This window comes from Papio anubis, chromosome 3, assembly GCF_008728515.1.
Source record: "Papio anubis isolate 15944 chromosome 3, Panubis1.0, whole genome shotgun sequence".
Taxonomy (NCBI): domain Eukaryota; kingdom Metazoa; phylum Chordata; class Mammalia; order Primates; family Cercopithecidae; genus Papio; species Papio anubis.
Window position 1 is genome coordinate 97,623,390 of NC_044978.1, and position 11,827 is coordinate 97,635,216.

The 11,827-nt window shown below is 43.3% G+C and overlaps 1 protein-coding gene across 5 annotated transcripts in view; it reads right to left on the reverse strand.

The window, feature by feature from the left end:
• Nucleotides 1-11,827, reverse strand: part of LNX1 (ligand of numb-protein X 1) — a 205,951-nt gene that overhangs the window by 38,007 nt on the left and 156,117 nt on the right. For all 5 annotated transcript variants that reach the window (XM_021939136.2, XM_017958818.3, XM_021939137.1 and 2 more), the window contains 2 exons: nt 10,638-10,840; nt 8,038-8,409 (listed from right to left, as the gene is read on the reverse strand). In XM_021939136.2, the coding sequence (XP_021794828.1) occupies nt 8,038-8,409; nt 10,638-10,840 (575 nt within the window). The remainder of the gene's footprint in view (nt 1-8,037; nt 8,410-10,637; nt 10,841-11,827) is intronic.

Sequence of the window (11,827 nt, forward strand, 5' to 3'; positions counted from 1 at the left end):
TATGTTCTATGAATCCAAAAATTCAATAGATTCCTGTCTTTACCTATGGATTAATTGAAAGGTGACAAGGAGATATTCAGGACTGCACTATAGGGCAAATTATAGCAGAGCAGCCTACCCCTGAGACCACATGATGCCATATAGACCTTACATGACAATACAGACAACTGGAAGCATCAGAACCAAATGATATGCTAGAAAAAATCAAAGGCATCAGTCATTCCTGTTGATATGTCAGTGTATTTCCCAACAAGGTATGGAAACAGAATCCTTCCCCTTTCCTTCTTTCCACTAAACAAAAGAACTTCCAGGGGAAAAAAATCCTCCCATTGAGCAACAAGTTGGAGGCTCCAGAAATATAACTCTAAAATGAATTAATGGTGTACTATAAGTTGATATTCCCTATAAAATGAGTTTGGCAGAGCAAATCTGGTCTGCGTTGATTTGTTTGCCATTGAAACTTTGGACCCCCAGCAAAGCACCTGATATATTATTAAAAAGTTTATGAGTATCTCATGCTGAAGAGGTGGTAGCTCCTTCAATGAGCTAAAAGCAATCAGTCTGGTCAAGGAGAGAGGAAATTAAGGAGGCTTTGAAGAAACATAGTAAATAGGATCTTAAGATTTGATCGGGGTGGAAAAGGAGAATTAGGGCAGCAATATGGTTTATTTTTCCCAGTAGACTATAGCTCCATGTTCATCCTTATGTTCCCAGAAGCATATATCTTTAGATGTAAAGACATTAATGATAATACAGATGGTGACTTATATGGGGTCATACAGATGACAGTGACAAGGGCAAGACACAGAGATTTAGTTCTTGAGTCCCTCAATCTGCTGGTGGCTGAGTCAGTAAAATGACTCAGCATCCTTGCCTCATACACCATTTCTTTTACGATATCTAAAAGTTATTCTCATGATTATGTTCTATAAAAAATATGTATTTGGGGGGATATGTGGGTTAGAGGAAGGGTAGTGAAGTTTCAGGATCCCCTAATATTTGTAGTGTATAGCTGCACATAATGTTCACTCATGAAATTCTAAGTTGAAAAGCTATACAGTTTACCAAGTCACACCCTGTATCAAGAATGCATAAAATTTGGAGCCCTATACAAAAATCATTTGGACTTTGAGAATTCAGCTCAAGGAGATTAAAAAATAATCTCTAATCACGTCTATGTGCATTAAATTTACCACAAAACCATGGTAAGACAATTTATTTAAGTAGGGATTTAATTCCAGATTAAGTGTACTGATCTGTTAAAAAAAAATACAGATCTATCAGGTTTCATTTCACTGGTGATTCTCACTGGCTCCAGGGGACTTGAATGTTTACAATGCCACAAAAGTTCTACCCTTTTTTGCAGGTATACAGCAGAATTCATGAGCTGGAATCATGTATTTAAAATGTGTGTAGGTAATGCAAGTAGTCCATTATGGGTTTTGTGGCTCTGTCTGAAGGTCTATCTCATTTAAAAAAAAAAAAAAAAAAAAAAAAGTTTGAAGAGCCTGTTGTCAAATATTCTTTGATGAAATGAATTCTAATTTAAATATTGATTCATATAAGGAAAAAACAATTACACATATGTCAGTATTGATGAAAGCCCATATTATCATCAGCTCTGCAAATGGCTTTGAGTATTTTCAGTTTCTTCATCAAGTCTGGAATTGCCTGGGAAAAAAAGGCTTAAGAGGGACATTCAAATTTGAATCTTTGGTCCATTATTTCTTTATTCTCTTATCTTAGCTATGACATATGACAGTTCCAAACAGTTGCCTCTTTCATACAGTTATTCCAGTCATTATGCCCAAAACACTTGAGAAATTGACGATGGAGAAAAATAAAATTGTACTCAGTTGCTACCTAAGTCATCAGCACCATATTTGAGGCTTCTATATCCATAAGGACTTTCTTCTTAAAAGGACCTGGCAAACCCAGGCTGCTGCTGAGTAAGCTGAGGTTAGAGCTCAACATATGTAAAAATTGGTCAAACATAAAATGGTTGTGGCTTCTCTGTAATAACTCTTCCCTGAAATAATGCAGAAAAAAAGCTGAATGTGGGGTACCGTGGGAGAGAACATGACCAAAAAACATGTTGTCTGGGAATTTCTTTGTAAGGCAAATGTGATTCATGGAGTAGACATACAAAGGCAACATAGTCAAGGATTGGTTAGAAATTTGAGTCTCAACCTTTGAAGGATATTTAGTTTAATTCCCTCAGCCTGGTGTGTGTTACAAATATCACATAAATAAAATCCACTCTTCAGAAATGGCATGTGATTGCTTAGCTAGGTTTTTCCAGCATTCCGTGTTTTCCATTTCTTTTTCAACTAGCTTTGATCCCATTTTTTTAAAAAGGTTTTTCCTGCTTATAAAGCATGTTGGCTTTGTTTAGTAAGCAAAAGAATCTTTTAGGAAGTCCCAGTGTTAGGCAAGATTTTATTTTATAAATTAACTTTCTCAGGGAAGAAACGGTTTTTGCTCTTCTGTTATTAATCTACAAAAGCAAAATGCCATATGTAGTCAAGATTTTTCCAAATGACATGATGAGTAAGAGTTTTTCTTTTGTTTATTGCGAAGTATAGTTGGCAAACATTATCTCCAGAATGTGAGTTGCACCAATTGACCTGCAGAGGGAGTTAACAAGTGTAACATGATAAAATACTGGTGGTCACCTAAAAGGCTAGTTTTCAAAGTGAGAAAAAAAAAAAAAAATCATGCTAAGAACACAGTTTCTTCATAAAGAAATACAATGGACTCTCCCTTTTCCATGTGTGAAGGTTTTCATAAACATAGTATATTTTCTCTTCGCGTTCATTGACTAGCTAATGCCACCTGCCTGATGCTGACTTGGTTGTTTTGAGATCAAAGGTAGGAATACATTCCAAGCTCTATGAAGCCAGGAACTGTACCAGCCTAGTTCACAATGGTACCACACACCTCTTGGCACAAAGAAGTTGCTCAGCCAATAATTACTGAACAAATTCAAGGGGACAAAAGTAGATACGATATCTTGGGGACAAACAGCATGTGAAAGCAGATTTGGTGCTTCTTTGGTAAATGGTTTGATAACCAATCCCTAGGAGATAAAGTTAATGTATAAAATATATTTTATATACACATAGATGTTGATAATTGGACTCCACTTACTCATTTGGCAAACACTTATTGAATGCCTGCTATTGCCAGCCATTGCTTTAAGTGCTGAGGATACAATAATTATTTTTTTTTCTTTTGAGACAGAGTTTCACTCTTTTTGCCCAGGCTGGAGTACAATGGCACCATCTTGGCTCACTGCAACCTTCGCCTCCCAAGTTCAAGTGATTCTTCTGCCTCAGCCTCCCAAGTAGCTGGGATTACAGGGGTGCGCCACCACCCCTGGCTAATTTTGTATTTTTAGTAGAGATGGGATTTCACCCTGTTGGCCAGACTGGTCTCGAACTACTGACCTCAGGTGACCCACCCGCCTCGGCCTCCCAAAGTGCTCAGATTATAGGCACGAACCACTGCGCTTGGCTGCAGATACAATACTTTACTGTACTGTCTGGCAGGTAATATTAGTTGGTAGGAGTTGAAGCGTATTGTAGGATAAAGTGTCTATGAGCAGAAATTGACACAATTCTAAGTAGAACTGACAGTGAAGAGCTCTCTGACAGTTGAGGGGAGACCTGAATGAACTGTGGGAATGTGGCAAATGGATATTTAGAAGATTCTTCCAGGTAGAGGAACAGCAAGAATGCCAGGCCTGAGGCAGAAATGCTTGAAGAGCAGCAAGAAGGCAACGTGGCACATGGTTAAACATGGGGAGAATACTAGACATCTCTTCTGTAAGAAATGAGGTTCGAGAGAGAACAGAAGGCTAGGAGACATATGGCACTGCAGGCCATGGTAAGGATCTGCAACTTTAACCTAAGTGTCTCAGGAAGCCACAGAGGGCTGAGAGGGAGACAGCGGCATCCTGACTGGAGTGGTCTGGTAAACAGCTCATTCTCTCTGCTGTGCGTAGAGTAGGAGAGAGATGATTAAGTGTGGAAGGCAGGAGGCCAGCAGAGGCTCTGGCTGTCACTCAGACCAGGTCAAAATGGGGTGGGGGAGGGAGACGTTGAGGAGAGTCAAAGTTCTTTTTGGCTCAAGTCACTGGGTAAGCAGAGGTGCCATTTTTATAGACTGGGAATGGCCTAGGGCAGAGCATGTTGGGCAAGCGGTGGAATGGGAGGAGCCAAGGGTTCAATTTTGGACATTAAATTTGAGATGCCTTTGCCATATCCACAGGAAGATATGAAGCAGACATCTGGACGTGTAAGTGTGGTCAGAGGAGAAGGTGAGGTGGGCACATGAATTTGGGACTAGATGGTGTACACCTCAGAAAGAAAATGTCCCTTTTTTGTTTGTTTGTTTGTTTGTTTTTGGAGACGGAGTCTTGCTCTGTCCCCAGGCTGGAGTGCAGTGGTGCGATCTTGGCTCACTGAAACCTCTGCCTCCTGGGTTCAAGCAATTCTCCTACCTCAGCCTCCCAAGTAGCTGGAATTACAGGTGCCTGCCACCACACCTGGCTAATTTTGTATTTTTAGTAGACATGGGGTTTTACCATGTTGGCCAGGCTGATCTCGAACTACTGACCTCGCGATCTGCCCGCCTTGGCCTCCCAAAGTGCTGGAATTAAAGGCGTGAGTCACCGCACCCAGCCAGAAAATGCCTCTTCTAACTCTGGTTTTGTTCCCCATCTGATCTACTGGGCACGAGCTCGGGCCCTCTAGGGCAGATGAGCATCCATGGGGGCCGAGAGCCACCTTGGAACTGGGACACCACCAAGCAGCACAGCTCAGCAGCTAAGGTACTTACCATGTGTGTTTTCTGCCCTGGTGGGCAGAGGGAGAAGGCTAAGTCCCCTTGTACCCTCTGCCTCAGGTTGCCCAGGTCTACAATGACAGTAATACCATCTAACACTTGGTCCTCTTCCAAGAAGAGGGATAAGCTACTGTACAGGACAGTGAAGAGAGTTGCCAGCACCTGGAAGAATCACATAACGAGATCTCAGGTGCAGGCAAATTTATTTGTGTTTAAATAACCAAGTCCTTGAGAGCAAGCAGTCTTTTGATGATCACCCTTTGTGGAACTTGGTGCAGGGCTCCGTCAGTTACTGCTGCTGACTTACTGCCTCTTCTCAAAGTATGAAGACTTCAGTCACTAAATGGAAGTTGACATAGACTTGCTGGATAATTGAGAACACTTTTTAAGATAAGGCCTCTGGATCTTGCCCTTCCCCTTTCAGCTCTCCATTGACTTTAGAGAGATCATTCTAGAAGATCATGCCATTTCCTTTCCTAAACTCTTCCAACAATGCCCCTATGGCTTTGCAGATAAAGTCCGAGGTCCTTAGCATGGCTCGTAATATTTCACAAGATCTGTCTCTTGCCTCGTCTATGGCTGCTTTTTAAAATACACACCCCAGGCTCTAGGTGCTATTTATCATTTCCCTAATAGGCTGATATGGTTTGGCTGTGTCCCCACCCAAGTCTCATTTTGAGTTGTAGCTCCCATCATTCCCATGTGTTGTGGGAGGGACCCGGTGGGAGATAATTGAATCACGGGGATGGTTTCCCCCATACCGTTCTTGTGGTAGTAAGTCTCACGAGATCCAATGGTTTTATAAAGGTTTCCCTTTTTGCTTGACCCTCATTCTCTCTTGCCTGCTGCCATGTAAGATTCGCCTTTCACCTTCTGCCATGATTGTGAGGCCTCCTGAGCCATGTGGAACTGTGGTTCCATTAAACCTCTTCTTCTTTTTAAATTACCCAGCCTTGGGTATGTCTTTATCAGCAGCATGAGAACGGACTAACACATGGGCTATTAAGGAAATGTTCTTTTGTCCTGTGTCTCCTTAGAATGACCCTTGCTGACTTATACACTGGAGAACTTCAGCTCATTCCTCAAGCCCCAAGTTCAAGATCTTCCTCCTCTGAGGAATTCATAGACCTGGCCAAGCAAAAACCTCCCCTGTGCCTGCAGCAGCATCATACTTAATTTTTCCATTGCAGTAGTGTTAGACTGCATGGGCAGTCATTTAGATAAAGTCCAGCTTTCCTGCTACAGTGGTGGATCCTTTGGAAGAATAATCTAAGTGGTCCTCCAATTTCTGCATCTAACCCACGGGCACGTAAGCAGCAGAAACTTAACAGATATTTACTGGATGAAGTGAATGAATGGGTTAGAACATAAGAGCCCAGAACAAAGTCTGTTCTTCTAAGAATAAAGCTCACAGCTTACGAAACGTCGCTGAGACACAGAACTATCAGAGCATTATACTGGGTGAAAAAAGCCGGTCCCCCAAGTCTATATATGATTTCATTTATATAACATTCTTGAAATTCAAAATTATAGAAATAGAAAACAGATTAGTGATTTCCAAGGGTTAAGGAGGACATGGGGTGGGAGGGAAATGGATGTGGCAATAGAAGGCAACTTTTATAGGGATCTTTGTGGTGACGGAAATATTCTGTTATGACTGTTAATGTCAATAGCATGCTTGTGACGCCATACTATGGTTTTGCAAGATGTTAACACTAGGAAAAACAGTAACTCTTTACTGTTTTTGGGATCTCTGTGTATTATTTCTTACAATCACATATTAATTGATAATTATCTTAAAATAAAAAAGTTAAAGAAAAAAAATTTCAACAGTGACCCTGACAAAGTCAACAAAACACATGCGGGTGCTTGATGACATTATACTGGTGAGAAAAGTGGATTAGTTGGAACAGTCATGAACTCTACTTGCCTGAGAGATCAAGAATTTGTGTCCCTCTCTTATTAGAGGGCTTCCTCTCAGGTTCATACTTGGGTTTCCATGTGCTTTCCAAGTCACGTGGACTTAGCCATGGAGACTAAGACTTACCCTGTCCATAGGATCCCTGGAGGATGCATGGCATAGCCTTTTTTTTTTTTTTTTCTCCTGCCTCAGTCTCTCAAGTAGCTGGGATTACAGGCCCCTGCCACCACGCCTGGCTAATTTTTTGTATTTTTAGTAGAGACAGGGTTTCACCATGTTGGCCAGGCTGACCTTGAATTCTTGACCTCAGGTGATCCACTCGCCTTGGCCTCTCGAGTAGCTGGGACTACAGGTGCATGTCATGATGCCTGACTAATTTCTTGAATTTTGTAAAGACGAGATCTCACTATGCTGTCCAGGCTGGTCTCAAACTCCTGAGCTCAAGTCACCTTCCTGCTTTGGCTTCCCAAACTGTTGGGATTACAGGTGTGAGCCTCCACACCTGGCTGAGCTACTACGTCCCACATGGCACAGCTTCTTACAGGAGTAAATACAACTAGATGTCTTAGATGTGTCCTGAATGTATGTAACTGACCCCTGGGTCTACACTGGACATACTGGGTACAGGGATGACACGACCCTGCTGACCCTGAGTGATCCTAATTCTGTGAGATTGTAGCATACAACCCAATGTGTTTATCTGCAGTCAGACTGGATGGCTGACAACACAACACCTAGGGAATGTCCATGGCCTTGAAGCCCATCATTTGCTCGTGTAATGTTCTTTTTTTTTTTTTTTTTCCTGAGATGGGTCTCGCTCTTGTTGCCCAGGCTGGAGTGCAATGGTGCGATCTCAGCTTACTGCAACCTCTCTGCCTCCTGGTTTCAAGCGATTCTCCTGCCTCAGCCCCCTGAATAGCTGGGATTACAGGAATCTGCCACCATGCCTGGCTAATTTTTTGTATTTTTAGTAGAGATGGGGTTTCACCCTGTTGGCCAGGCTGGCCTTGAACTCCTGACCTCAGGTGATCCACCCGCCTCGGCCTCCCAAAGTGCTGGGATTCCAGGTGTGGGCCACCATGCTCAGCCGAGTAATGTTCTTACCTGGGCAGAAGCTTTCTAAATGTTGGTCTTTCCATCCTGACTCCTTGAAAGGGAGGCACTGCATGACACATGTGGTAGTGACAGGGTGCCTGGTTCAGGGGGATTTGCATTCTTGCTCATGTACGGGGTTTCTGACTGGGATCCTGGAATGATCTGTGACTCACCTGAATCAGATGAGCCGCACTTTCTGGGCTGCCATATCGAAGGTCATGTCCGTTGATGGCTAACACGCGGTCGTTCTCCTCGAGCTGACCATGTCGATCTGCCACACCGCCATCCAGGACATTGAAGATGAAAACCCCAGGCTCATCCACCTTGCGCACCAGTTTTATTCCAAGCTGCTCCTCGGGGCTACTTTTGTTGAGAATCACATGGAAGCTGTCATCCCGGGATCCGTAGGCATCCAGGGCCTGTCCATTGTTCCTGCTGCGGAACTTCTGTTCACGCAGCACAGTCAGCCACAGCACCTGGCAGGGCTGCCGCAGGAGACGCACGGCATAGTTGTGAGGGACGTTGCTGATGTCCATCCCGTTGACCTGGGGGCAGGTGGAACAATCATGTGGTCAGCTCCACCTGCCACAACCCTTCCTGAAAGATCCAGGCCTGCAGAATAGCCAGGATCCTGTCTTTAAAGACTGCTATGCTCTCCCACCTCATCCTGTGTCCAAAAACTGCACCTTCCAACGGCGTTTCTAACCCTGTTCTCTCCAAGCGTGGCCTGCAGCACCTCTCCAGGCCTCTGTGAGTAGACACCGTCTTTCTCCACCTTGTTCTTACCCAAGCCCACATATTTATTCCCAGAATCCTGGCCTTCATTTCTGTTGTCATTATTTTTTAGCTGGCAGGAAGAGAGGAAAGGAAGATAAGGTAGGAAAAGGCAAAAGAAAAGCATTTTTCCAATTTGCCTCAGTCAAATGATTGCATTAAACAGCTGTTCAAGCCGAGTTGACATTTTCTTCCCAAAAATCTCCAACTGAATTTTTCTCCCTGGGTCAACTTATACCCGAACTTCCAGTCCTCACCACTGTGTGTGTATGCAGATGTTCTAGTGTGTGAGTGAGGGTCTGTGAGTATGTGAGCATGAAGGAGCGTATGTGTGTATGATACTGTGTATGTGCGCATGGGAACGTGTCAGGTCTCAGGGTGGTCCCCTGCAAGATTTTTTTTGCCCGTGTTCTCAGCAAAAGGAAGAAATCCTTGCACAGTTTCAAACAAACTGATATGAAAGGAAGTGTCTAGACTCTTTTATTGAAAGGCTAGATCTCTTTATAAAGTTACTTAAACAAGCTGAAGCTCGGCCCTCTCATTTGTGCCTCACTAATGATGTGTAGAGCTGATACTGCATGGGGCTTTCTGGTTTTAATTTCTCTGGCTACACAGGCCCAGCCTGGAGGCTGTAGCCCCCATGTTGGAAGAAAACAATTTCACAGCAAGCGCTGCACTCTGTGCTTGAGGAAAGAGGCCCCATGGAGGAGAAATAACTTTCTTGAATTTCTGTAGTTTGATAAGATTTCTTGTATTTGCAGCCAATTGTTAGAGAAGGCTTGGAACAGGCTTTGCAAAGGCCTTTCTTGAGGATACAGTCACCTGTTCTCTGGTGCAGCTCCAGAGGCTCCCTCATGCAAAGGCAAAGCTCACCACCCTTGTCCAAGCACAGGTGAGGAGAGCACCTGAGGTGGCAGGACCCGTCACCTCTGGGCCCAGAGAAGGTCAGGGGAGTCAGGGTTGCCTGCTAAATAGTCCTGGCAGCCCTTTTGCTTGTAAGTGCCAGTTGAAGGCCACAGGAATCAAAATGTTTTATTATGCAACCCTCCCAGGCAGCATAGTTTCCACTAGAACTGGGAGGCAGCCATGCACAGTGTCACTGATTATACTGTGGACTGCCCCGAGGGCCCTGTCTTATGCTCCACCTCAGAGGCCAGCAGGAATTTCAGCATTTCTGTGAAAACTGCTTTAGGTTATTTCTCCTCTTATTCCAATCAGTTTGCCAAAGAAACAGCTCATAATGTGACAGGAGCCGGTCCCTCAGCAACCTAGAAGGGATGGGATAGAACTGTTATCTGAGTGTCAGATAGAAAATATATGAGCAGGGAGGGGTTTCTTGTCACTTTTGGCAAACACTGGACTTCTGTCTGATAAACAGCTCTTTATCCTTTCTGTTCTGAAAATTCCTCCTTAAAGTCCTTCCCTTTAACCAAGCCTCTGAGGACAGTAACACCCAAAGCATTCTATTCCAACACCTGTCTCCCCTGGAATGTCTCTGGGTCGGTGAAACTAACATAGAGATTACTTTTATTTTCAGGGAGGGCCATAAGACTATAGGAAATTGACTTTCAAAGAGTAGGTGATTGTGATTAAATAAAATACAAAATGTTCTACTAATCTACTCTAAAAACAATTTAAGAAAATATTGTCCCCATTTTATTTTATATTAATGCTCTTTAAAAAAAAGAGATAAAAGAAGAAAGAGGAGGTGGAGAAAGGGAACGAAGAGGAAGATGGAAAAAGCTAGAAGGGAGAAGAGGGGACAGATAAAATGATATATAGACAGATAAATATTTACGTACAGAGAGAAAGGGTGGAGAGAGTGAAAGAGCAAGACAGAGAGAAACAAAGATCTCAATTAAATGACAAATCTCAGAGTCATAAAATGATAGAAAGTGACTATCCACATTTTTTTTTACCATTTTGCTCATTCACCTATGCATCTACCAGTTATTTGCTCAGAAGCCCCTTGCTGCAGCCCCACAGCCATAGTCTCTACCTTTAGAATGATGTCTCCTGGAAGTAGCCGGCCGTCTCTGGCAATCACCCCATCACGATAAATGTGTTGGATAATGATATGGACCAGTGGGGTTTCGCTACCTCCCACCAGCCTAATGGAGAGGCTTTCACTGGGATCTACTCGATTGATCTTGATGCTGGTAATTTCGCCATCTGGAATCAGGTGGTACAACCTCGGAAAGACTGAAATGGACAAAGAGTGTTTATTTAAGACACCCACCCAATGGACCTTTCCAACTACTCTTCTTGCCAAACTTCAGTGTCAGCCAAACTAAACTATTCATTTTTCCTCATACATGTTTTCCATTTTCCTGCCTCTGTGCCAGTGCAAGTTTCTCTGCTTGGAATGTTTTTCATCCCAAGCTTAAACCCAATTTTTCCTTCAAGGCCCTTCCAATTAAACTCTACCCTGATTCCTCCTTCTCTTGCTCTAAACAGTCCATTTCCTATAAAGCTTTCTAGCTATTTCTCACGGCACTCAATCCTTTATGGTTATTTTTACCTTTTTTTTTTTTTTTTTTTTTTTGAGACAGGGTCTCACTCTGTTGCTTAGGTTGGAGTGCAGTATCTCACCACAACCTCTGCCTCCTGAGCTCAAGTGATCTTCCCACCTCAGCCTAGCAAGTAGCTAAGACTACAGGCACATGCCACCATTCCTGGCAAATTTTGGTATTTTTTGTAGAGACGGAGTTTTGTCATGTTGTCCAGGCCAGTCCTGAGCTCCTGAGCTCAGGTGATCCACCCACCTCAGCCTCCCAAAGTGCTGGGATTACAGGTGTGAGCCACCGCGCCCAGCTTATACTCATTTCTTATATACCTCATATCATGTCCATAAAACCTGAGGGCACAACCTCTGGCTGTTCCATGGTTCTCTACACATACCTCTGTAGGCAGGGGCCTCTAGCTGAAGTTTATTGAATTAATATAAGTGAATGAACGATTTTTAATGGAATGAATTACAGTTTTATCACTTGCTTATTGAGAGGTAAAAAACAGAACCCATCTGCCATTTTGCCCTCTCAGATAATTTTGAAAATTTCTTCCTTAAAGATTCTGCTTTTCAGGCTTGGGGGAACATCATTTCTTTCTACCAGACATTGTTGTCAACAAATGGAAGAGGTCTGATTCATGATCAGGAAGAGGCCAAGGCCTAGTTGGTGGCCTTGGGCG